The sequence below is a fragment of the Eriocheir sinensis genome, unplaced genomic scaffold, assembly GCF_024679095.1.
Source record: "Eriocheir sinensis breed Jianghai 21 unplaced genomic scaffold, ASM2467909v1 Scaffold1172, whole genome shotgun sequence".
NCBI lineage: Eukaryota > Metazoa > Arthropoda > Malacostraca > Decapoda > Varunidae > Eriocheir > Eriocheir sinensis.
The window spans coordinates 58,270-84,651 of record NW_026110488.1 but is presented as its reverse complement, the minus strand read 5'-3'; the positions used below and the strand labels follow the sequence as shown (position 1 = coordinate 84,651).

The following is a 26,382-nucleotide window of genomic DNA, read 5'->3' as shown; positions in this document are numbered from 1 at the left end:
ATAATGACCTCAAAATGACGTCAGCGAAATAGCGGCCGCTCGGCACGGATGATCCACTCCGTCGGTCCATCGTCCATCATTCGTTGACAAACATATGGACAGCATTAACCATAATGACCTCTTGTATGTTATTTTGTAGCTAAGTACTTATATTTCATATTTTCATGATATGTTGGATACATAATTTTCATTCTGTGGAGCACCATCTCTCCTCCTCTAAACCTCACCTTCTCTTCCTCACCGAAACACAGGTCTCTGAGGCTACTGACAACAATCTCTACTCTGTTCCCTCCTACTATCTCTATCCTAAATTTCAATCCAAAGCTGGATGTCTACGTGCGCAACGACATCACTTGCTCACATGCCCACGACCTTGACTCTTCTGAATTTTCCACCATCTGGCTAAGACTTCATTGTCATACTATTACTAAATACATATCTTTTTACTATTCCAAATAGCTCCATTACCATGTATCCTAATGACAGTTTAGTCAATTTAATTTTTCTAGGATGTATCATGTAAATATTTTTTCGAGCTATTATTTTGTTTTCTCGGAATATAACTCAGCTTCCACGTCCATGATTCTCGCCCTGTTTACCTCAACCTGTATGTACATTACCCGTTTTTTGTTACTTTCATGATTATTATCATTGGCATTTCCCTATGTTGTATCGTTAGGCGGGCTCTGACTTGTGTGATAATCTTTAAAGCAACTGTAACAAGACCACGCTTAGCTAGTACACATTGGGCGACTGTAACATGATAAGGTACAAAAAAAAATTATAGGTGGGGTGAGTTGCGGGGTCGCGACTTTTACGGGTATGCGTATATGAATGTATTACTGTATGTGTTGCGACACCGGGTCGGTGTTGCACAACAGGATGTTTAACAACACGCCTTGCTTTTGGCCGTGGGAACGGTGATGAGCTGACGCTAGATCAGCAAGGATCAGCAAATGATGACTTTCATCAGCAGTCATCAACCGGAAGCCACACCCTTCCGGACAAATCAAGATACAATAAAAAGAGCGAGCAACGCAGAGAAGAGAAGACAGTGGGCAGCGGGTGGCGGACGGTGATTTCCTCCGTCCGCGCTCTGTGGTGTGGCTGGCTCTCGTTTCGTACGACTCGCTCACATAACTATTGTAACTATTGTAAATTCATCACACCTTTTAATGTCCCTGTGAGAGAGAGAACTAAAGTGAACTAAAGTGAACTTAGAACGGCTACCGCTCGGCCACACACCTCACTTAACTAAAGGCTATTGTGTTATCTCATCTACTACAATCAACTTGTGAAGCAGGCCACGGCAACACCGGCCCTGTGACGAGTTTTTTTTTTTTTTTTTTTTTTTTTTACGTTGTTGCCTATTGCGCCGGTAGGCATCTTCCCGGTGGGGCCTGATGGTCGGCCCAAGGCTTCATCCAGGTGGGGCCTGATGGTCAGCCCAGCCCGTTCTGGCGCAGGCGAGTGTTTATAGTGGCGCCATCTTGCATTGGCTCATGCTGCCCCCCGGAACTCGTTCTTGATTCGCTTGGACGGCTTCCTCTAGAGTCCGGGTTGATGGGTGGTCTTCAGGACAGCATGTGGGTAATTTTAAGCCACTCGGCGATGACTGAAAAATCCGAGTGGTAGCGTGAGGATTCGAACCCGCGTCGTCCATCACGCGGCGAATGTGGGTCCAGTACGCTATCACTTCGGCCACCGCCTACAGTTCGCGCCTTAAACTTAACACTAAACACCAACCACTTTAAAAGTAACACTTAAAAAAGGGTAACCACCTCAGTCGGTTCTACACTTACCAACTTGGCGGAACCCAGATGTAGACTCAAGTACGTGGTACTTCGAGAGAGTTCCCTTTTCTCCAGCTCCAAGTGTGAGTTAGCTATCGTGCACTAGTCATGAAGGGTTCACAAAATGACGGTTTTGATCTCTGAAAAACCTATTTTTGGGAACCCGGAATGACTAGTGCACATACTTACTTCCCTCCTTCCCCTGAGAAGGTTCCTCCAGTCTCCGTCGAAGCGCATTGAAAGAATGAGGTGTGGGACTGGCGGCAATTTCCTCTACCTGTGCCCAGGTGGTGCTGCTGACGCCGTTCTCGATCGCTTCATTAGACTGTTCCACGTGTTATTACTTCATTTTTCTGGTGCAGCCTAGACACTTTGTATACTAGAAGTTGGAGTATCTGCCGTTTTTCTCTAGGCTTTATCGCGAGAGCGAGGATCCCTCTCTTGTAATAGCTATCGTCATTCCGGGTTCCCCAAAATAGGTTTTTCGGAGATCACAAAAGTCACTCTGGTATTAGGCTTAATAGTTTCCTACCCGTGTTTATGTTGTTTCTGTATACCTGTGTGTGCTTGTGTGTGTGTGTGTGGGGGGGGGGGGGGGGTTCAAGGGCCAAAAAAAAATAATAATGGAAGAAAATATGGCCCCCTGATCACTGCCCCTATAAAAAGAGTTAGAAGAGTGGCCCAAAAAAGAGGTCACTTTTCGGTAGGAGAGCCATCCCGATACTCTCCTCTTGAAAGAGTTCAACTCGTTAGCAGGAGGAAATACAGATGAAGAAAGATTGTTGCAGAGTTTGCCAGTGTAAGGAACGGAGGAGTAGAGATGCTGGTTAACTCGTGCATAAGGGATTTGGACAGTATAGGGATAAGCTTGATTAAAAATTCGTGTGCAGCGGGGGAGAGGTATGCAGTTAGCAAGTTCAAAAGTGCATATAACACTTTTTACAAGCTGCTGGGGCACTTGGAGTATGGTGATAGCTCATTTTCTCCTTGGCAGACGTAGATGATGGTTGTATTGCTCCTCGGCCTCTACTGACGTACCACAAATCAAGATGTCCCATAACAGCCAAGGTCAAACACAAAAACGACACTGTGTTCGTTTAGACAAGGCAGACATGTGTCCTATCTTTAAACAAGTGGATGATCTCCCAGAAAACCAACTTCCTACATACAAAGATGTTCTATCATGTGTTCTGTGGCATAAATATAAAATGCTTGAATCATCAAAGAGTCCTTCAGGTCACATGATATCTAAGTGTGTTGCAGAAAAGATAGTTCGCATTTACAGCCAGGAAAACATCCCCATAATCAGTCAGAAATGCATTGTTGACAAATTAGTAGCCTATCACAACAAATACAGGAATTTGCTGAAACCTTTCAAAGACCGATAAAAAAAAATGCCCAACTTAGGATAACAAAGTTAAAGAGTTCATCAGAGATGCTGCTAGCTTATTTGAAGTAACAGCTTGCAGGTGCCTTGAATTCCAGTACTGTGCCTTTCCTTGACAGAAAAAAGTCCCCAAAATAGAACAAGAATTTGTAGAGGTCCAAATAAATGAACGTAAAATGTTCATTGGAGGAATGGACAAACGAACAACTGAAACCATTAGGAAAAGAGAAGAAAGAAGAAATCAATATGGTGCAAGACCATCAGGATGTCTTGTTCAAAGTGATAACTCGTCCTCAAATTTGACTGACTCGGAAGATGAATACACCCCTTCCAAGTACCAGCTCCATCATAGAAAACCAAAAGAAGGTGGAGCTGTGGGACAACAATGTAGAAATGAAAAAAGGAAAAAAGTAGAGAACAAAAACGTCAGTTCTCTTCTTTCCCGGAGGCCTGTAACCGGGTTGGACTGTCTGATCGTGGTGCTGCATTACTATCTCGTGCAATCCTTGAAGTTTTAGGGGTTATTACAAAAGAGGATCCTTCCAAAGTCATAGATAGGAAAAAAAGTACGGACAGCGAGGCAATCAAACGGACAAAATTTGACAAAGGAAGCACATGGGAAAGTACAAGTTGCAGGCATCTACTTTGATGGAAGGAAAGATAAAATTCTTACTACGGAGAAGATTGGAAATAGAGACTATAGGAGAAAGGTAATTGAAGAGCATATTGCTATAGCGGCTGAACCAGGTTCAGAATATCTAGGCCAGTATTCACCTGCCACTGGTTCTGCAAAGAGTATTGCCACTGAGCTAAAACAGTTTGCTAATAGAAAAGGAATTTCCATGGAAAACGTACTGGCGATTGGATGTGATGGTACAGCTGTAAATACCGGGGATAAATCTGGGGTGATTTGTCAAATCAAGAAAAGCCTTGCCCACCCAGTTCATTGGTTCATCTGTCAGCTCCATGGCAATGAGCTGTCACTACGTCACCTTTTTGAAAAACTCGATGGTAAAACAAGTGGGCCACCTGGCTTCGCAGGACCAATTGGGAAAAGCAATCTCTAACGGGACTGTTCCTGACACACTGTCAAGGAGAAATCCAGGAAACCTAAACCACTCCAGATGGCTCACAACAGCCAATAGGATTCTCCGCCTGTATGTTGGTACACAATATCCGACAGAACAACGTAAAAACTTTTTTTTTACAACAAAGGAGACAGCTCAAGGGCACAAAAAAAGGAAACAATAATAAAAAAAAAAAAGCCCGCTACTCGCTGCTCCTAAAAAAAGAATCAAAAGAGGTGGCCGAAAAAGTGATCAATTTTGGGAGGAGAGGTGTCCTGATACCCTCCTCTTGAAAGAGTTCAAGTCGTAGGCACGAGGAAATATAGATGAAGGAAGGCTGTTCCAGAGTTTACCAGCGTGAGGGATGAATGAGTGAAGATGCTGGTTAACTCTTGCATAAGGGGATTGAACAGAATAGGGATGAGTAAAAAGTCGTGTGCAGCGGGGCCGCGGAAGGGGGGGAGGCATGCAGTTAGCAAGTTCAGAAGAGCAGTCAGCGTGAAAATAGCGATAAAAGATAGAAAGAGAGGCAACGACGCGACGGAATTTAAGAGGTAGAAGACTATCAGTAGTAGGAAGAGAGCTGATGAGACGAAGAGCCTTAGACTCCACTCTGTCCTGAAGAGCTGTGTGAGTGGAGTCCCCCCACACGTGAGATGCATACTCCATACGAGGGCGAACAAGGCCCCTGTATATGGATAGCAACTGTACGGGGGAGAAGAACTGGCGGAGACGATACAGAACGCCCAACCTGGAGGAAGCTGATTTAGCGAGAGAGGAGATATGAAGTTTCCAGTTGAGATTTTGAGTTAAGGATAGACCGAGGATATATATTTTTGAAGAAGGTGACAGCTGAGTGTTGTCGAAGAATAGAGGATAGGTGTTTGAAAGATTGTGTCGAGCTGATAGGTGGATAAATTGAGTTTTTGAGGCATTAAAGGACACAAGGTTCCTTTTACTCCAGTCGGAAATGATAGCAAAGTCTGAGGTTAAGCGTTCTGCAGCCTCCAGTCTGGAGTCTTGTACTTCCTGTTGGGATGGCCTTCTATTGAAAGAAGTTGAATAATGCAAAGTGGGGTCGTCGGCGTATGAGTGGACAGGACAGTTTGTTATGGAAAGATCATTGATGAATAACAGGAAGAGAGTGGGTGATATGACAGATCCCTGTGGAACACCATTGTTGATAGGTTTAGGGGAAGAACAGTGACCGTCTACCACCGCAGAGATAGAACGGCCGGAAAGGAAACTGGAGATAAAGGAACAGAAAGAGGGATAGAATCCGAAAGAGGGCAGTTTAGAAAGCAAAGACCTGTGCCAGACTCTATCGAAGGCTTTCGATATGTCTAGTGCAACTGAGAAAGTTTCACCGAAACGGCTAAGAGAGGATGACCAAGAGTCAGTTAAGAGAGCAAGCAGATCGCCAGTAGAACGCCCCTTGAGGAACCCATACTGGCGATCAGATAGAAGGTTAGAAATGGAAAGGTGCTTTTGAATCTTCCAGTTAAGGATTGATTCAATAGCTTTAGATAGAGAGGAAAGTAAAGCTATAGGGCGGTAGTTTTAGGGATTGGAGCGGTCACTCTTCTTAGGCACAGGCTGTACAAAGGCATACTTCCAGCAGTAAGAAAAGGTAGATGTTGATAGGCAGAGACGAAAGACTTTGACCAGGCAGGGTGTCAGCACGGAAGCACATTTTTTAAGGACAATAGGAGGCACTCCATCAGGTCCATAAGCCTTCTGAGAGTTGAGGCCAGAGAGGGAATATAAAACATCATTATGAAGAATCTTAATAACAGGCATAAAGGAGTCAGGGGGGGGATGAGTAGGAGGAATATGCCCCGTATCATCCAGGGTGGAGTTGTCACAGAAAGTTTGAGCGAAGAGTTCAGCCTAAGATATAAATGAGACGGCAGTCCTGCCGTCAAGACTAAGGAGACGAGGGAAAGATGAAGAAGTGAAATTGGTGGAAATATTTTTGGCAGAAGTCACGGGAAGAATTAGAAAAAGCAAGGTGTTGACATTTTATGTTGATGAAAGAGGTTTTGCTAAGTCGGAGAATAGATTTGGCACGATTCCGGGCTGAAATGTAAAGTTCATGGTTAGTAGGAGTGCGAAGGCTCTGTAACCTTTTGTGAGCTGCCTCTCTATCTTTAATAGCACGAGAACAAGCATGGTTAAACCAAGGCCTTTTAGCATGAGGAGTAGAGAAAGAACGTGGAATGTGTGCCTCCGTTCCAGAGACGATCAGCTCTGTGATGCGCTGGGCACAACAGAGGGGTCTCTCTCCTGGAAGCAGTAATCATTCCACGGGAAATCGGAAAAGTACATCCTCAGGACGTCCCACCGAGCTGAGGCAAAATGTCAGATGCATCGCCTCTTTGGTGGGCCCAGAGGATGAACAGGACCAATAGGACAGGATACAGAAATAAGGTTGTGATCGGAAGAGCCCAACGGAGAGAACAGTTTGACAGAGTAAGCAGAAGGGTTACAGGTAAGGAAGAGGTCTAGTATGTTGGGCCGGTCTCCAAGACGGTCGGGAATACGTGTAGGGTGTTGAACCAACTGCTCTAGGTCGTTGAGGAGAGCAAAGTTGTAGACTTATTCACCAGGATGGTCAGTGAAAGAGGATGAAAGCCAAAGCTGGTGGTGAACATTGAAATCTCCCAAGATGGAGATTTCAGTGAAGGGAGAGTGGGTCAAGATGTGCTGCACTTTAAAGTTGAAGTAGTCAAAGAATTTTACATAGTTAGTAGAGTTGGGTGAGAGATAAACAGCACAGATGTTGTTAGTAATAGTATGACAATGAAGTCTTAGCCAGATGGTGGAAAATTCAGAAGAGTCAAGGTCGTGGGCACGAGAGCAAGTGATGCCGTTGCGCACGTAGACGCAACATCCAGCTTTGGATTGAAATTTAGGATAGAGACAGTAGGAGGGAACAGAGTAGAGATTCCTGTCAGTAGCCTCAGAGACCTGCGTTTCGGTGAGGAAGAGAAGGTGAGGTTTAGAGGAGGAGAGATGGTGCTCCACAGAATGAAAATTCTGTATCCTACATATCATGAAAATATGAAATATAAGTACTTAGCTACAAAATAACATATACAAGAGGTTGCTGTGGTTAATGCTCTCCATATGTTTGTCAACAAATGATAAGCGATGGACCGACGGAGTGGATCATCCGTGCCGAGCGGCCGCTATTTCGCTGACGTCATTTTGAGGTCATTATTAACGTCGACGGATCCGTCAAAACAGAATAGTGGGAACCTCGCCTTACTGATCTCCCTCACCTCCTTCCTTTTCTTCCATCCCCTCCTTTGGGCGCACTACAAAAGCGCGGATTCGAAAAGATTAACGAGTTCTAAACTCACCCTTAATGCAGTTACAAAAGCGCGCCAAGATTATTCCCTTTTGACTCGCTATTTCAATAAGTTTCGTTTAGTGTGTCTTAATGATTCACAAAGTGTTCACTGTTGTTGTAGCCGGTTGATTACACCTTGATGGTCAGTCAGTCCGTTGTTTTCATCCTGTGCTGTGTTGTGCTGTGCTGTGCTGTCCAGTATGGAGTTCACCATTTCTAAGACCAACAAAGGCAAGAAGTGCTTAATGCAGGATGGATATATAGAGAGAGTTGATAGCACACTGACTGATGGATCCATATCGTGGCGATGTACAAACAAAAAATGTAAAGGTCGACTTAAAACAGACAATGACTGAAGTAATTACTCCAATACAATGTGAGCACAATCATGACAAGGATGAAAAAAAACTAGAAAGATAGCAAATACGTGCAACAGTGAAAAGGAAGGCAACTGACGATTTGACGGCAAGGCCTTCAAAGCTAATTAGAATTGAACTACAAAAATTCTCTGACGATGAACTTGAATATACTGATATAAGATCGATTGCACAATCATTATACAGAGAAAGGCGAAAAGTGTATCCTGTATTACCTAAAACTCGTCAGGAACTACACCAGGCTCTTAATTCTATGACTACTTCTACAACCAAAAGGGAAGATTTTATCCTGGAAAATAATCCTGAGACAGGTTTGGTTATTCTTTCATGTACAACAAATCTAAAAATTTTGACAAACACTGCTGAGATCATCGTAGATGGAACTTTTAAATGTTGTCCTAAGTTCTTTTATCTGGCTAACGGAAGAGGTGAGCGATCGTTAATGAACGTATGAACAATCGGACTTGGAGGTGAGTGATAAAACGCGCTTTTCACTTAATATTCTGCCGCGCTTTTGATAGCAATATATCAGCAACGTTTGCCGCGCTTTTGATATGCCAATCCGCGCTTTCGTAAAACGCCGCCTCCTTTCCTCCCTTATTTTTTCTCTCCCTCACCTTCCTTTACTTACACCCCTCTCTGTCTCTTATCACCTCCCTTACTCCTTACCTCCCTCCATCCCCTCCTTTCCTCCCTTATTCTCTCTCTCTCCTCTCTTTCACTCCATCCCCTCCTTTCTCTCCCTCTCCTCTCCCTTCTCTTCCATCTTCTCTCCTCCCTTAGTCTTTCTCTCCCTCTCCTTCCTTTTCCTCCTCTCCTCCCTTCCCTGTTCCGACCTCCCTTCTCCCTTACATTCTCTCCCTCTCCTCCCTTACTCTTTCTCAGTCACGTTGTTTTGTTTTGAGGTGAGCCGAGTACCGCACTCCCCCCCCCCGTCCCCCCTTGACCCGCTCTATTGTTATATATTTCCATTATTTCCATTTCCCTTCCTTCTGTTTCCTCCATTCCTTCTTTCTTCTTCTTTATTCATCTGTAATTCTCTACTTTCTCCGTCTTTTTCTTTTTTCTTCTTCTTCTCTTCTCCTTTATCACACTTCTCATATTACTGTTATTATTATTATTATTATTATTATCATTATTATTATTATTATTATTATTATTATTATTATTATTATTATTATTATATATCTCATACAGGAGAAAAAAACTATTAATACAAGAACAAGAAAAAAAAAAGACCTCTAGCTGTGGAAAATGATTATAATTGGTTTCATGCACTTATTTAACATTCCTTCCTTTACTGTTTTCTATTATCATATTACGAGTCTTATCATTTCCTCCACTGCATGAATATTGCACACATGTTTCTTGTATTAACTGAAAATCACACAGTATGCGCTAACCACTCTTGCAGGAAGGTTGTTACAGTGGCGGACGACTCAATTCGAGGAAGGAAGGAAGGAGGGAGAGAGGGAGGGGGAGGGAGAACAGTTTATTATCTTCTTTATTCTTTGTTCCATATCTCATAACAGAAGGGTGTCGATCCAGTGCAGATGTAGCTAACAGATGTGGAGTAGAGGACCTGGAAAGAGTTTTTTTTTATTTTCTTACATGTGACCTAAAGCGCCGGTAGGCTTTTTTTATTGGGGGCCTGATGGTGGGCCCGAGCCCGTTATGGCGCAGACAATTGTTTATAGTGGCGCAATTATTATTGGCTCATGCTGCCCCCCGGAGCTCAATCTTGATTTCACTTACATAGCTTCTTCTAGAGTCCGGGTTGGTGGGTGGTTTTCAGGACAGCATGTGGGTAGTCTTAGGCCCCTCGGCGGTGACTGAAAAATCCCAGGTGGTTAGCGGCGGATTCGAACCCTCATCATCATCAACGCTGCGAATGCGGGAACGGCACGCTAACCACTCCGCCACCACCTCAGAAAGGAAAGACTCCGATGGTTTGGACATGTGAAGAGAGCAGGGGAGGATACAGTGCTGGGAGGTTTGGAGAGATTGGCAAGACAGGGTGTCCAGTGCAGATGGAACTAACAGATGTGGAGTAGAGGACCTGGAAACAGTGATCAGAAGGGAAATACTCCGATGGTTTGGACATGTGAAGGGAGCAGGGGAGGATACAGTGCTGGGAGTTGTGGAGAGATTGAAAGTAAAAGGAAGGAGACCAATTGGTAGACCTAGGAAAACGTGGAGAAGGTGTATACAGGAAGACTTGGCAGTGATGGGATTGGACATAGCTGGGCACGATAACAGAAAACCTTATTCCCGATAACCGATAATGGAAAACCTTATCGGTGATAACCGATATTCGTTAACTGGAAACACAAATATAGGCGATAACCGATAACCGATACCAATATATATCCACAATTCCGATATTAGCTAGCGATAAGTCCAATAGGCGAAAACAATACTATATTGATATTTCAAATAAAAAACATAGATGAGTTAAAATTTTCATTATCTGTATTTTAGAAAACTTACAAAACCTGAGAACCACACGTTGACACATACATATGGACGGTAATACTAGAAACGCCTGAGCCGGTGTTGTGTTATTTGGCGTCCCCACCGTCAACGCTTTTGTTTACAAACATTGGTCTCTCGTGAACTGCACATGCTCAGACCAGCAAGCGTAGACCTGTACACTCTCACAATTTTTTTTACCATAATTAAGAGTTACTGGAAGGCTGAATCAGACATACAGTACCACTACCACTATCCTCGCTGTTTTTAGAACGACACTGTACGAGTTGTATTTATATGTACAGAGTGTCGTTCTAGAAACAGCTAGTATGGTGGTACAATATGTCTGATATCTGATTCAGCAACTACTCTTAATACTCTTAATGTGTTAAAAGCTTTGAGAGACTGTACAGGGCTACTGATCTGAACATGCGTAGTTCACGAGACCAGTGTTTGTAAACAAAAGCGCCAGCTTTTGACGATGGAACACCAATTAATACAACACCGGGTGCCTTAAATACCATGGCATGCTCACAAACCAATATGGAATATCAAATTTGAGGCAGTGAATAATAATTTTGGGGGCAAAGGTAAATGGTTTTTCTCTTTGATTTATTGATTTTTGAGTAACATAAAAAAGATAACCTAGTGTTTTAATGTTGATGATCTAAGTATGAAATCTCTTCACCGAAGATATTTCATACCCCGATGTTTTTTCATACAACACCGGGCGCCCGGGCCACGCATGCGCAGTATGGAGGAGACAACGGTTGTTGTTTTTTTCTGAGAGGCGAACAAAAGTTGCGATTATCGCAAGTTTGGTTACAAAAGTAACGAAGCTACCGATATATATTTAAATAAGTAGCGGATGGCCGATAACCTGATTTTGTTATCAGCGATAAAGTATCGCGATACCTTATCGCGATGACGCCCAGCTATGGGATTGGATGAGCATCAGGCAGAAGACAGAGCAGAATAGAGGAGACCCATAAAGCGTCCAACCGCTCAGGAAGAGTGAAAACGGACGTTAAACGAAATTATGATGATGATGATGATATCTCATAATAGAAGAAGAAAGGAAAAGAACTAAGAACATTAAGTGACCTGTGGAAAGGATTAAAGCACTTCTGCTACTCTTGGATACGTTCAGTTCACTCCCGACGCTGTAAAGTTACTGTCAATGGAAATGGAGTTGTTCGTTTCCGCACTGACTACTTCTGCGGGGAGGCTGTTCCAGTGGCGGACGACTCTGTTCGAGGAAGGAAGTATGGAGGAGGGAGGGATGGGGGCGAGAGTTTTTATTCTGTTCGTTAATCTTTGTTCTCTCGCTCCATCTCATCCTTCCACATGCTCACTGCCACATATACTTCACTACTGTTACTTAACTTTATTTTCTGATCATTTCACTTTACTTTCAGATTAAATAAGTAACTTCCTCTGCATTGCGCCACGTAGGGCTACAGCAGACGCTTTTAAAATTAGGAACAGCAGACGCTTTTAAAATTAGGAACAGCAGACGCTTTTAAAATTAGGAACATCAGACGCTTTTAAATTTAGGAACATCAGACGCATTTAAAATTAGGAACAGCAGACGCATTATAAATTAGGAACAGTAGACGCATTATAAATTAGGAACAGCAGACACATTATAAATTAGGAACAGCAGACACATTATAAATTAGGAACAGCAGACACATTATAAATTAGGAACAGTAGACGCTTTTAAAATTAGGAACAGCAGACGCTTTTAAAATTAGGAACAGCAGACACATTATAAATTAGGAACAGTAGACACATTATAAATTAGGAACAGCAGACACATTATAAATTAGGAACAGCAGACACATTATAAATTAGGAACAGCAGACGCATTATAAATTAGGAACAGCAGACGCATTATAAATTAGGAACAGCAGACACATTATAAATTGGGAACAGCAGACGCATTATAAATTAGGAACAGCAGACACATTATAAATTAGGAACAGCAGACGCATTATAAATTAGGAACAGCAGACGCATTATAAATTAGGAACAGCAGACGCATTATAAATTAGGAACAGCAGACACATTATAAATTAGGAACAGTAGACACATTATAAATTAGGAACAGCAGACGCTTTTAAAATTAGGAACAGCAGACACATTATAAATTAGGAACAGTAGACACATTATAAATTAGGAACAGCAGACACATTATAAATTAGGAACAGCAGACACATTATAAATTAGGAACAGCAGACACATTATAAATTAGGAACAGCAGACGCATTATAAATTAGGAACAGCAGACACATTATAAATTAGGAACAACAGACGCATTATAAATTAGGAACAGCAGACACATTATAAATTAGGAACAGCAGACACATTATAAATTAGGAACAGCAGACACATTATAAATTAGGAACAGCAGACACATTATAAATTAGGAACAACAGACACATTATAAATTAGGAACAGCAGACACATTATAAATTAGGAACAGCAGACACATTATAAATTAGGAACAGCAGACGCATTATAAATTAGGAACAGCAGACACATTATAAATTAGGAACAGTAGACGCATTATAAATTAGGAACAGCAGACACATTATAAATTAGGAACAGCAGACACATTATAAATTAGGAACAGCAGACACATTATAAATTAGGAACAGCAGACACATTATAAATTAGGAACAGCAGACACATTATAAATTAGGAACAGTAGACGCATTATAAATTAGGAACAGCAGACACATTATAAATTAGGAACAACAGACACATTATAAATTAGGAACAGTAGACGCATTATAAATTAGGAACAGCAGACACATTATAAATTAGGAACAACAGACACATTATAAATTAGGAACAGCAGACGCATTATAAATTAGGAACAGTAGACGCATTATAAATTAGGAACAGCAGACACATTATAAATTAGGAACAACAGACACATTATAAATTAGGAACAGCAGACGCATTATAAATTAGGAACAGTAGACGCATTATAAATTAGGAACAGTAGACACATTATAAATTAGGAACAGTAGACGCACTATAAATTAGGAACAGTAGACGCATTATAAATTAGGAACAGTAGACACATTATAAATTAGGAACAGTAGACGCACTATAAATTAGGAACAGTAGACGCATTTAAAATTAGGAAGAGTAATCACTTAAATTAACTTGAGAAACAAACAAATATTAACATGATTCTGAGGGGAAGTAGACACCCGTTTATTATATATATACATGTCTGTACATCATCAAGACCCCAAGACCCAGACCAAGCATTCCTAAACGTATACTATAGTCGCAGCACACGAGTCTGAGGTCTTCGTTATCGTGTTCTGGCAACTTGCCATTACACATGCACACACACATACAACTACATAATCAGCGACCTTATTATTATTATTTTTTTTTTTTTACAACAGAGGAGTGGCCGAAAGATAGAGAAGAGCTGTGTGAGTGGAGCCCCCCACACACGTGCGATGCATACTCCATACGAGAGCGGACAAGGCCTCTGTATATGGATAGCAACTGTGCGGGGGAGAAGAACTGGAGGAGACGATACAGAACGCCCAACCTCGAGGAAGTTGATTTAGTGAGAGAAGAGATGTGAAGTTTCCAGTTAAGATTTTGAGTTAATTAAGGATAGACCGAGGATATTTAAGAACATAAGAACATAAGAACGCAGGAGTCTGCAAGAGGCCGGTAGGCCTGTACGAGGCAGCTCCTTTGACCCTAAGCTCCCGTGTATCTAACCCCACCTAATATCGCTGTCCATGAATTTATCTAGTCTATTTTTGAATGTCACAATTGTATTGGCACTCACCACATGACTGCTAAGCCTATTCCATTCATCCACCACCCTGTTAGTAAACCAATTTTTGCCTATGTCCCTGTTGAATCTGAATTTATCCAGTTTAAACCCGTTACTTCGTGTCCTACCCGGTTCTCTTACCAACAAAACGTTATGAATGTCTCCCTTATTAAAGCCTGTACTATCCATTTATAAACCTCGATCATGTATCCACGCACCCTTCGCCTTTCTAGAGAATGCAAGTTTAACTGTTTGAGTCTTTCCTCGTACGGCAAGTTTCTCAACCCCTGAATCATCTTAGTCATCCTCCTCTGCACCGATTCTAACATTTTGATATCCATTCTATAGTAGGGTGACCAGAACTGAACCGCATAGTCAAGATGAGGTCTAACTAATGCTAAATATAGTTTGAGGAAGACTGGCTTTGTTGCTTGCCCGCCTTGAAATAAATCCCAGTACCCTATTCAGGGGGCTTCTTGTACCGCTCTTGAAATAAATCCAGTACCCTATTAGCTCGATTTCTAGCTTGAATTGCATTGTGCTTGGAGATCAGAGCTCACTTAACACCCCCCCCAAAATTCCTCTCGCACCCAGACCTACTTATGAGAGTGTCATTTAAGCAATAGTTATGTGAGGGGTTGTTCACCTACACTCAGAATACTGCACTTCCCTACATTGAACTCCATCTGCCATTTATCCGCCCAGTCATATAATCTGTTGAGTTCACCTTGGAGAATACTAGCGTCCTGATCCGACTCAATTACTCTACCGATCTTGGTATCATCTGCAAATTTACTAACATCACTACTAATTCCTGTGTCTAAGTCATTGATATAAATAATAAACAAAAGTGGACCTAATACCGAACCTTGTGGGACCCCACTCGTAACACATCCCCAGTCAGATCTTTTACCATTGATTTGCACTCTTTGCTTCCTATTGCTAAGCCACGCCTTGATCCAGTTCAAAACTTTACCCTCTACTCCGTGAGCCTGTAATTTAAGCAACAGTCGTTGGTGAGGAACTTTGTCAAACGCTTTACTAAAATCAAGATAGATTACATCATAATTTTCATCTCTGTCAACCGCCTCAAATACTTTATTGTAGAAGGACAAGAGATTGGTGAGGCATGACCTACCTTTTGTGAACCCATGCTGCGAGTCGTGAATTAAGCTATGTTTCTCTAAATGCTCCCGAATGTTCCTGGCTATTATGGACTCCAGCATCTTCCCTATAACCGATGTTAAGCTAATGACCCCTGTCCTCTTTAAAATCGGCGTCACATGGATAGTTTTTAGTGAAGCAACTGACCTGTCCCCCTTTTTAAAAATCGGCGTCACATTAGCTACTTTCCATAGGCTCGGCACATAGCCAGTATTTACCGACATCTTAAAGATGTCGGTTAGTGGGTCACAGATTATATCACCTAACTCCTTTAATACCCTCGGAAATATAAGGTGACAGCTGAGTGTAGTTGAAGAATAGAGGATAGGTGTTTGGAAGATTATGTCGAGTTGATAGGTGGAGAAATTGGGTTTTTGAGGCATTGAAGGACACAAGGTTCCTTTTATCCCAATCGGAGATGATAGCAAGGTCTGAGGTTAAGCATTCTATAGCCTCAGCCTTATAATCTAAAACATATTTTTACGACAATTTCAATAATATGATTAATACTGACAAATGTGTTCTATGCGTAGAGTATCATATAACATCGTAGACGCCATGACACCAGGTTGCCAGAGCACGATAATTCACACCTCAGTCTCGGGTGCCGCGACGAAAGCCAAGGCTGTTACACAGAGACGGCCTTGGCACAGCACAACTATAACTCTTCCTCCTCATCTCTCTCCTTTCCCTTCCCTCCTCTTCCTCCTCACTCAGGCTTAGTGATGCGGAAGACGAAGACGAGACCCTCCTTGCCACAGAAATAGTTTGGGACGGTGCGCCGCTCCACCTGAAGGAATTATGACCATCATTTCAAATACATGACCTTCTCCTCCTGGCCAGCTCCTGACCATCTCCTTATACCAATGTGTCGTGACAGGCGCCCATACAGTGAACAGCCCCGCCAGACAGAAACCTTGATTAGAGTAAATGTTTTCTTGTACCAACGTTGCCAGATAATTGTACTCAGTCTCTTATATTTACCAACTTCCGACCCCATAACTGTCTCCTGGGGCTCAATAACTAGATTCATTTATATCTATCGTTAAAATAGTTAATTCCCGATGTTTCTTGGCAATAGTTGGGCGTCAAAAAACGGTAAATACTATGCTCTGAGTACGATAATCTGGCAACGGTGCTCCCTACCTTCTTCCACTTCCCGTCCGCCTCCAGCTGGTCCATGTAAGGCTCCAGCTTGTCCTTGTAGGAAGGCACGGTCTGTAGGTACTCATGGCGCATCACGATGATCACGAAGCCTCCTGGAGTGCCGGAGAGGAGGAAATCAGTTAATCATTGGGGCATACGCTAGGGGGGGCGTCGTCTAGCCCACCCTAGGAAGACCACCTCAAGGTTTACTCCAGGCAAATCTGAAGTCTCTATGTAGGCTCTTTCCCATCCTAAACGGCGCCTAAGTTCGCCTGTTTGAAAAGCCTCTCGTAAAAGTTGCTGGGATTACCATGAATTGTTTTGCGATCCTATAGTGATGGTTCTACACGTCTGTCACGATCTTCAACGGGAAAACCACCCATGAAAACCCGGTGAATCTTCTCAGTGGCCTTGGGAAATAGTCGTGGCGGAAGATCGGCACGCCCAGGAACAATGCTAACCTACGGGTCCTCGCACGAGTATCTAAGCTGAGGGTCCAGCTTCCAGCGCCTTCACCCGCTCAGCGGACCTTGCAGAACACACACACACACACACACACACAGTCACACTCTCTCACACTCTCTCTCTCTCACACACACACACACACACACAAACGCGCGCGCACACACACACACACACACACACACACACACACACACACACACACACACACACACACACACACACACACACACACACACACACACACACACACACACACTAACTCATCAGAGCCTTCGCAGTCCTACTAACCATGAACTTTACATTTCAGCCCGGAATCGTGCCAAATCTATTCTCCGACTTACCAATACCTCTTTCATCAATAGAAAATGTTAACACCTTGCTTTTTTTCTAATTCTTCACGTGTCTTCTGGCACTTAGCCAATAAGATCTCCACCACTTTCACTTCTTCCTCTTTCCCTCCTCTCCTTAACACTTACGGGAGCACTGCCGTCTCATCTATCTCTAAGGCTGAACTCTTCCCTCAAACTTTCTGTAAGAACTCCACCCTGGACGATTATGGGCATATTCCTCCTACTCATACCCCCTCTGACTCCCTTATGCCTGTTATTAAGATTCTACATAATGATGTCTTCTATGCCCTCTCTGGTCTCAGCTCTCAGAAGGCTAATGGACCTGATGGAGTGCCTCCTATTGTCCTTAAAAACTATGCTTCCATGCTGACACCCTGCCTGGTCAAACTCTTTCGTCTCTACCTATCAACATCTACCTTTCCTTCCTACTGGAAGTATGCTCGTTCCAATCCCTCAAACTATAGCCCTGTAGATTTACTTTCCTGTCTATCTAAAGCTTTTGAATCAATCCTTAACCGGAAGATTCAAAAGCACCTTTCCACTTATAACCTTCTATCTGATCGCCAGTATGGGTTCCGCAAGGGGCGTTCCACTGGCGATCTTCTTGCTCTCTTAACTGACTCTTGGTCATCCTCTCTTAGCCGTTTCGGTGAAACTTTCTCAGTTGCGCTAGACATATCGAAAGCCTTCCATAGAGTCTGGTACAAGTCTTTGCTTTCTAAACTGCCCTCTTTTGGATTATATCCCTCTCTCTGTTCCCTTATCTCCAGTTTCCTTTCCGGCCGTTCTATCTCTGCGGTGGTAGACGGTCACTGATCTTCCCCTAAACCTATCAACAGTGGTGTTCCACATGGCTCTGTCCTATCACCCACTCTCTTCTTGTTATTCATCAATGATCTTTCCATAACAAACTGTCCTGTCCACTCATACGCCGACGTCTCCACTCCGCATTATTCATCTTCTTCCATTAGAAGGCCATCCCAACAGGAAGTACACGACTCCAGACTGGAGGCTGCAGAACGCTTAACCTCAGACCTTGCTATCATTTCCGATTGGGGTAGAAGGAACCTTGTGTCCTTCAATGCCTCAAAAACTCAATTTCTCCACTTATCAACTCGACACAATCTTCCAAACACCTATTCCCTATTCTTCGACAACACTCAGCTGTCACCTTCTTCAACACTAAATACTCTCGGTCTATCCTTAACTCAAAATCTCGAACTGGAATCTTCATATCTCCTCTCTCGCTAAATCAGCTTCATCGAGGTTGGGCGTTCTGTATCGTCTCCTCCAGTTTTTCTCCCTCGCACTGTTGCTAACCATGCACTGGGGCCTTGTCCGCCCTCGTATGGAGTATGCATCTCACGTGTGGGGGGGGCTCCACTCACACAGCTTTTCTGGACAGAGTGGAGTCTAAGGCTCTTCGTCTCATCAGCTCTCCTCCTCCAACTGATAGTCTTCTACCTCTTAAATTCCGTCGCGATGTTGCCTCTCATTCAATTTTCTATCGCTATTTTCACGCTGACTGCTCTTCTGAACTTGCTAACAGCATGCCTTCCCCCCTCCCGCGGCCCCGCTGCACACGACTTTCTACTCATGCTCATCCCTATACTGTCCAAACCCCTTATGCAAGAGTTAACCAGCATCTTCACTCTTTCATCCCTCACGCTGGTAAACTCTGGAACAATCTTCCTTCATCTGTATTTCCTCCTGCCTACGACTTGAACTCTTTCAAGAGGAGAGTATCAGGAGAGGAGAGTATCAGGACACCTCTCCTCCCGAAATTGACCCCTCTTTCGGCCACCTCTTTTGATTTTTTTTTTTTTTTTTTTTTTTAAGGAGCAGCAAGTAGCGGGCTTTTTTTTTTATATTAGTTTCCTTTCTTTGTGCCCTTGAGCTGTAAAAACACTCACTCACTCATTCACTCACTCACTCACTCACCGTTCTTTGCGACGCGCACCAGGTCGTCGAGGCCACTGAGTGGGATGTGACTTTCGCCCATACCGCCCGAGATGACCACCAGGTCGTATGTGTCTGAGAGAGAGAGAGAGAGAGAGAGAGAGAGAGAGAGAGAGAGAGAGAGAGAGAGAGAGAGAGAGAGAGAGATGTAGAAAAAAAATACGTATATTATTCTTTACATATGTAACAACAAAAATAACTAATTCCAATCACACAGCTCTCCTGGACAGAGTGGAGTCTAAGGCTCTTCGTCTCATCAGCTCTCCTCCTCTTACTGACAACCTTCTACCTCTTAAATTCCGCCGCTATGTTACCTCTTTTTCTACCTTCTATCGATATCTTCATGATGACTGCTCTTCTGAACTTGCTTACTGCAGCCTCCCTCTCTCCCGCGGCCCCGCTGCACACGACTTTCTACTCATGCTCATCCCTATACTATCCAAACCCCTTATGCAAGAGGTAAACTCTGGAACAACCTTCCTTCGTCTGTATTTCCTCCTGCCTATGACTTGACTTATTTCAAGAAGAGTGTATCAAGACACCTCTCCACTCGACTTTGACCTCTCTTTTGGCTACTCTTTACTTTTATCTTTTATGGGAGCGGCGAGTAGCGGGCTTTTTTTTTTGTACTCCTTTTGTTGCCCTTGAGCCGTGTCCTTTAATGTAAAAAAAAAAAAAATACCAATACCTTTGGGGACGGTGGAGTGTCCGCTGCCGATAAACTCCAGGAAGTCGTTGGTATAGATGCCAGTCTCCCGCTGCTTCATCATGCCCTCCGACGGGTCCACAGCGTCTATGTGCCTGTGGGAGTGGCTGTAGTAGTTGTAGTAGTAGCAGTAGTAGTATAAGTTATAGCAGTAGTAGTAGTTGTTGGGAATCAGTAAAGTTACCCTACCCAACAGTTAGGTCACTCGCAAAGTGAATAACACACCCGTCAGACAATCCCAAAGAAACAAGTGCTTACCAGCTATTAGGTGGTGAAGGTATCCAACAAGCACCTCCAGACAGCCGAACAAATAATAATCCTACCGGATCCGTGTAGTAAAATCTATCTGTCTCAAATAACTGCTGGGGGCACTTAGCTGAGAAGCGGGTTTCAAAAGATATTGTTGTCTCTGAAGTCTCGTTGCCGAGTTAATGGGTGGGCTGCAGTGCCTTGGTCTTTACTTTGAGAAGGCCGGTGATGGAGTGAGAGAAAACCAACCACGTGGGTCTGAAGCGATATTTGGATTTCTCTCGCCAGATGGCGTGGCTTTCCTCGCTGTTTCCATCGGTTAAATTATCCTTGCTCTTTAATTATAATTCAGCAAGGACAATTAGTTATTATTTCGTGAAAGGAAACACTTCACTATTGTTATTCCTTTCATGGTAAATATGGTTAGTCTTCAGGCAGTGAATAAGTTGATTCTGTCTCGGTTTGGGAGCCGATGACCGAAGTATTTAAGTACCATCCAAGGCTTATTTGAGCTCAAACGATACTCATAGTTGGCTTGAACTGTCGGCCCGAGACTAATTCCATAAGGGAAATAGTTCATTTGTCTAATCCCCCGGTTAACTGGCCTAATTCCTAACATAGTATAGTCTATCGATTTAACTTGAGCCCTTGGGCGCGACACAAGGATTCCCCACGAGGCCGCGCTGGTGCCACATCACTCCATTACTCTCCTCAGAGAGGGTGGCTATCTCTCTCTCTCTCTCTCTCTCTCTCTCTCTCTCTCTCTCTCTCTCTCTCTCTCTCTCTCTCTCTCTCTTTCTTTGCATGGCTGCGCAGGGCGCGAGAGTGAGATCTACTTGATTTGTCCATTGTGGCGTAACGCTGAATGGTGCGGTCTGGCGCCTGTTGCCAAGGTCCGTCAGGCGGCAACGTTGCATGAGCCACGTTGCCAAGTGATATGGAAGGTTTCCTGAGTCGTTGTCTTTCCCTCTAATCCCAAGCCATTCATAACACCACGCAGTCGTATTATGAATGTATATATATTCCATAAATATATAACGTACAGACTAACAGTGAGACAGAACGCCATGCGCTGGTCATCGCTAGATCTGTAAACAATGGGGGTTTCCCCGGGCCAAGTCACAGGGCTCAATTTTAAGTTAGAGTCGATGGACTATAGTAATGCCTCTCCTGCCCGCTCCCAGTTCCCACCCAGCGGCCCTGCCTCTACACAAGCTGCTGTAATTTCCAACACATCATCTTCATCTCTTGGCGTTGGAGTCGTGTTGAGGCTGAGGCACTGGCAGGCAGAAGGCAGTGGACTGGAGGATATTTAAGTATGGTGACCGGACATCCCCCTGTCTGCGGCCCTGCGGCACCCACCTGAAGCCTTCCCGGTGGAGTTCGCGGCCCACGCAGCCCGTCCCGGCGGCCACGTCCAGCACCCTGGCCTTGGCTCGCCGCTCCGGGGGTACCCAACGCAGCGCCTCCTCCAGCGTGATGGCGGGGCCACGGTACCCGCCTTTCCAGATCATCTAATAGGACGGGGAAGCAGATGATTACAGGTGCGTACCCCAGGGGCCGCATCACTTCACTCCCGGACCTTACGGAGTAGTCGCCGGTTTAACGCAAAATCATTCCAGCGATACCCCATGATTCTGCGTTGGCACTTGGTACCGAAGGCATCTCTCTCTCTCTCTCTCTCTCTCTCTCTCTCTCTCTCTCTCTCTCTCTCTCTCTCTCTCTCTCTCTCTCTCTCTCTCTCTCTCACCATCTCCTCGTAGTTCTCGGACCACTCGTCGTAGCCGGCCGCCATCTCCTCCGGCGTGACCCCCGGCCTGTGGACGTTCGCGTCCGCCCTCATTGCCACGTCGCCCCGACTGCCGCCCTCAGACATTATCCTGCAGCAGGGAAGAGACGGGAGAATCACAGACAGGGCATGACTACAGTACAGTACGATTCCTTTATACATCCTTTATATATTTACGAAGGTAGGTACGGTTTTCTAGCCCCGCGCCGCACTCCTCGTTGATTCGCCGGCTGGCTCTCAAGCTCCGCCCACCTCCATGACAGGTGTGGCCCGCCTCTCTCTCTCTCTCTCTCTCTCTCTCTCTCTCTCTCTCTCTCTCTCTCTCTCTCTCTCTCTCTCTCTCTCTCTCTCTCTCTCTCTTTCTGGAATGTAATAGACTAAGGAATCACATAGTTAGTGCAGGGGCGAAAACTTGGTTTAAGAGTAGACTGGATTGCTACATGGACGAGGGTGACAGGTGATAGTGAGGTGTGGGTGCAGTAAGGCTCTGAACCTTATTGCACGGCCAGCTGAAGTTGCGCTCTCTCTCTCTCTCTCTCTCTCTCTCTCTCTCTCTCTCTCTCTCTCTCTCTCTCTCTCTCTCTCTCTCTTTGAGTATGTCCATTTGAAGATGAAATCTTCGCATAGGAGGCTGGGAATGGGAGTGATTGAAATGGGTCTAAGGTCGCCTAGGGACTGAGGGTTTGGGGTCTTAGGGACTGGGGTGACGTAGGCTGTTTTCCAATCAGCGGAACACTGGCTGTGTGTGTGTGTGTGTGTGTGTGTGTGTGTGTGTGTGTGTGTGTGTGTGTCAACGTGTCCTACGAGACATCTATGGATATTGAATTTGTATTTTGTTTGTCGCCATGAGGCGTAATAAATTTATCAAATCAAATCTCTCTCTCTCTCTCTCTCTCTCTCTCTCTCTCTCTCTCTCTCTCTCTCTCTCTCTCTCTCTCTCTCTCAGAGAGAGAGAAAGAAGAAATTTATTACGCCTCCTTGAAAAAGAAAGAAAGACATACTTGACCAATTTATACCCCATATTGACACTCAACAGTACGGCAATATGAAGACCTCCTCCACCACACACTGCCTTATCAGCCTCCTTGACTTTGCCTACAAGAACCTCGAACAACGGAAAACATCAGTCGCCCTTGCATTCATATACTTCAGAAAAGCTTTTGATCTCGTCCACCACGCCACTGTCATCAACAAGGCAATTAACCTCGGGCTTCATCCAAGCTTAGTGTGCTGGCTGGCCGACTTCCTCTCCCAACGCAGTCAGGTGGTGAGGTATCAGGGAGTGGCCTTTCCCCCTCAGCACCTCACCTGCGGAGTGCCTCAAGGGACCAATGTCGGCCCGCTTCTCTTTCTGATATTGATCAACAGCGCACTGACTCACACCCCCAACCGCTGGAAGTATGTAGACGACACCACACTAGGAGTCACCATCAACAACGACAACCCTGACTACAGTCAACTCCAAGACCTCCTACACAGCCTACAATCATGGACACCAGACAACTACGTCACCATCAACGACACCAAAACCACAGTCATGCACATCAACACCTCAGCCCCCATCACCCCTCCTGCAGTCTTCTTAAATGACACTCCTCTTCGGTTAGTCCAGTCTACTAAGCTACTTGGAGTCACGATAGACAACAAGCTCACATGGAAGGACCACACCACCCAACTCATCAAATCCGCCACCTACAAACTGTACCTCCTGCGGCGGCTCAAGACGCTGGGGACTCCCGGGCGTGAGTTGGCGAGTGTGTACAGCACACTCATGCTCCCGCAGCTCACGTACGCGTCCCCAGCATGGTCCAACTCCCTCAACCTCACGCAACGCCGCCAACTGGAGCGCGTTCAAAAACGGGCATGCAAAATCATCCTGGGCCCCAACTACACCAACTACCAAGACGCCCTCGATATCCTCACCCTCACCACCCTTCAAGTACGTCATTCAGCCCTGCTGCAACGCTGTGCGACCGGTCTGCTCTACCACCCCAGACACCGGAATCTACTCCCGCCTGCAGTCTCCCGTCCTAGACAGTCCGTGAGGCACGCCAACAGACTGGCTCCAATACGGGCACGGACGGACCGCTACAAGAACAGCGCCGTGCCCGCGATGGTCAGGCTAATCAACAACATGTGAACCCCTCGACAACAGAAGCTGTAAATATCAGTATTTTCATTATTATTATTATTACTATTATTGTTACTATTATTATCACTATTATTATTATTATCATTATTATTAATATTATTATTATTATTATTATTATTATTACTTTGCCCATGTAAAGTTTGTAAATTTTCAGCTCTAGGGCTGCAGTCCTTCCTCTCAATAAACCGTTTTATTATCATTATTATTATTACACACACAAAAAAAAAAAAAATATATATATATAAGAGACTGAAAGATTCACATTTAATATCCCCCAAAATAAGGAAATCTTATGAGCATAAAGTCCAAATTATCATCCTGAAGTAGATATTTACAAACATAAGTTAAATCCTGTCCCTGCGGTAATAGGTCTATCACTGTGGGGCAGGCAAGACAATAATGTTGAAGGGTGTTAGCGTTCACTTGGTCACATAGTTTGTATGTAGAATAGTGTGGCATATCCTCGACCTGGGAGATCTGCCACACTGGTCGATAACCCAACCTAATCCTCGCACTCACGACATTGTGTCTACGGACCATGAGGCCATGATGACGATATTTGTGGTTTGTATCCATGAAGGCGTCGTAATGTTGGATGGATACACTGTCAGCACGCTCAGAGTTCCTGCGATTCACCATACGGGCGTTGACGTCTGCCATCAGCGTATTCCTGTAGCACCGTAAGGAGAGCGGGACTCGCACTGCAGGAAGGTTAAGGCCACACGCAGCCTTAGCGAGACCGTCCACATTACCATTGGCCGCGAGTCCAACATGAGACGGCACCCACAAAAAGGACACAACCAACGCTCTGTCCCGTGCGGTGGCTAGCCGACGTGAACCACGTGATCGTAAGCGGGTCTCGGGGATGAAAGGGCGAGAAGGGCAGACTTGGAGTCGCAGATGATCACCCCACTCAGTCCCCTGTCAGTAAGGAGGGTAACAGCATCCAACAAGCCGTTCAGCTCACAGTAGGTGGAAGACGTCGAACTGGGTAAACGACGGCCAACCCACCCATCTCCCGGCGGCGCCACAGTGGGGGAGAACACAGCACACGCCGCACTCCCGTCCGCCTGCAGTGAGCCGTCAACATAGAAATGGTGTGCAGGAGGAACCGAAGCAGACACACTGGCGATGGCCTCAAGGGACAACTGCTTCTGTAGGAGAGTATGGTCAGTTTTAGATGTACGAGTGAAGGAGATGCGTGGATTAGGTACTCGCCAGGGTGGCAAACCAGGAACAACCTCGACTGCAGGGACATCAATGGTATGTGCCTTCGGAGATCAGCACATACCATGCGGACAAGTGTGCGTCCGCCTGGCCGAGGTGGAGGTCGGCGCGTGTTCGGGTCGAGTGCCGCTCGGATGACATGAGTGTAGTGAGGAGCAAGATGGGGAAGATGCAAACACTTGATGCTGAAGTACGTGACATTCATGTAGATCCTATCAACAAGTGGAGTCAAAGTTAGCTCTGACAGCATATTGACTATTCTGGTCGAAGTGGGGCAACCCAGGATAAACCGCATGACTTTGTTTTGAAAAATTTCAAGTGGTTGCATTGATGCCCTGGAAAACTGGCAGAGCGCAGGGGAAAGATAGTCGACAACTGATCGAAGAAACACTATGTAGATGGTCTTGGCTACAGGGATAGAGACTCCTTTCATGTTGTTTGCAAGCCACTTGACAGGGATGAAGCGCTGCTCTAGTCTGTCCAGTAGCTCCTTAACGATGGGATGGATACGTTGTTGTGCAGGCATAGCTGGGGTGATGCGCACGGGTGAACCTAAGTAGGTATACTGTGTGCAATGAGGGACAATACTGCCTCCCACGGTGAAGACAGGGAGTGTCTGAGGGTTGCGTGTAGAGAAAATCCTACTCTTCTCAGGGGAAATAACGAGGCCTCAAGCAGTTGAGGATGCATAGAACGCGTGAAGGAAGTGCTGAAGATCCATGGGTGAGTAGGCGTGGATGCAGATGTCGTCAGCATAACAGGTAATTGCAATGCCAGGGCTGTCAGGAAGGAGAGAAAGAAGGCGATGCATGAGGACGTTGAAGAGAAATGGACTTAGTACGCCACCCTGTGGAGTACCCAAAGCGAAGCCTTTAGAGGTACTGCACGCGCCCCTAAAAAGGAC

At 44.8% G+C, this 26,382-nt stretch overlaps 1 protein-coding gene across 2 annotated transcripts; it reads right to left on the bottom strand.

Moving 5' to 3' along the window:
• Positions 1-15,663: 15,663 nt before the first annotated feature.
• On the bottom strand, positions 15,664-22,461 carry LOC126989441 (demethylmenaquinone methyltransferase-like). 2 transcript variants are annotated; one of them, XM_050848034.1, is made up of 6 exons: positions 22,061-22,461; positions 21,673-21,824; positions 20,044-20,168; positions 19,338-19,430; positions 16,582-16,694; positions 15,664-16,225 (listed from the first exon to the last, which is right to left on the bottom strand). In XM_050848034.1, exons 1-6 carry the CDS (start codon positions 22,259-22,261, stop codon positions 16,145-16,147), a joined length of 765 nt encoding a protein of 254 aa, XP_050703991.1. In that variant the 5' UTR covers positions 22,262-22,461; the 3' UTR covers positions 15,664-16,144. The 2 variants fall into 2 exon arrangements, with proteins under 2 accessions (XP_050703991.1, XP_050703992.1); XM_050848035.1 differs by having other exon boundaries at positions 15,725-16,225; positions 20,044-20,156; positions 22,061-22,450.
• Positions 22,462-26,382: the final 3,921 nt, after the last annotated feature.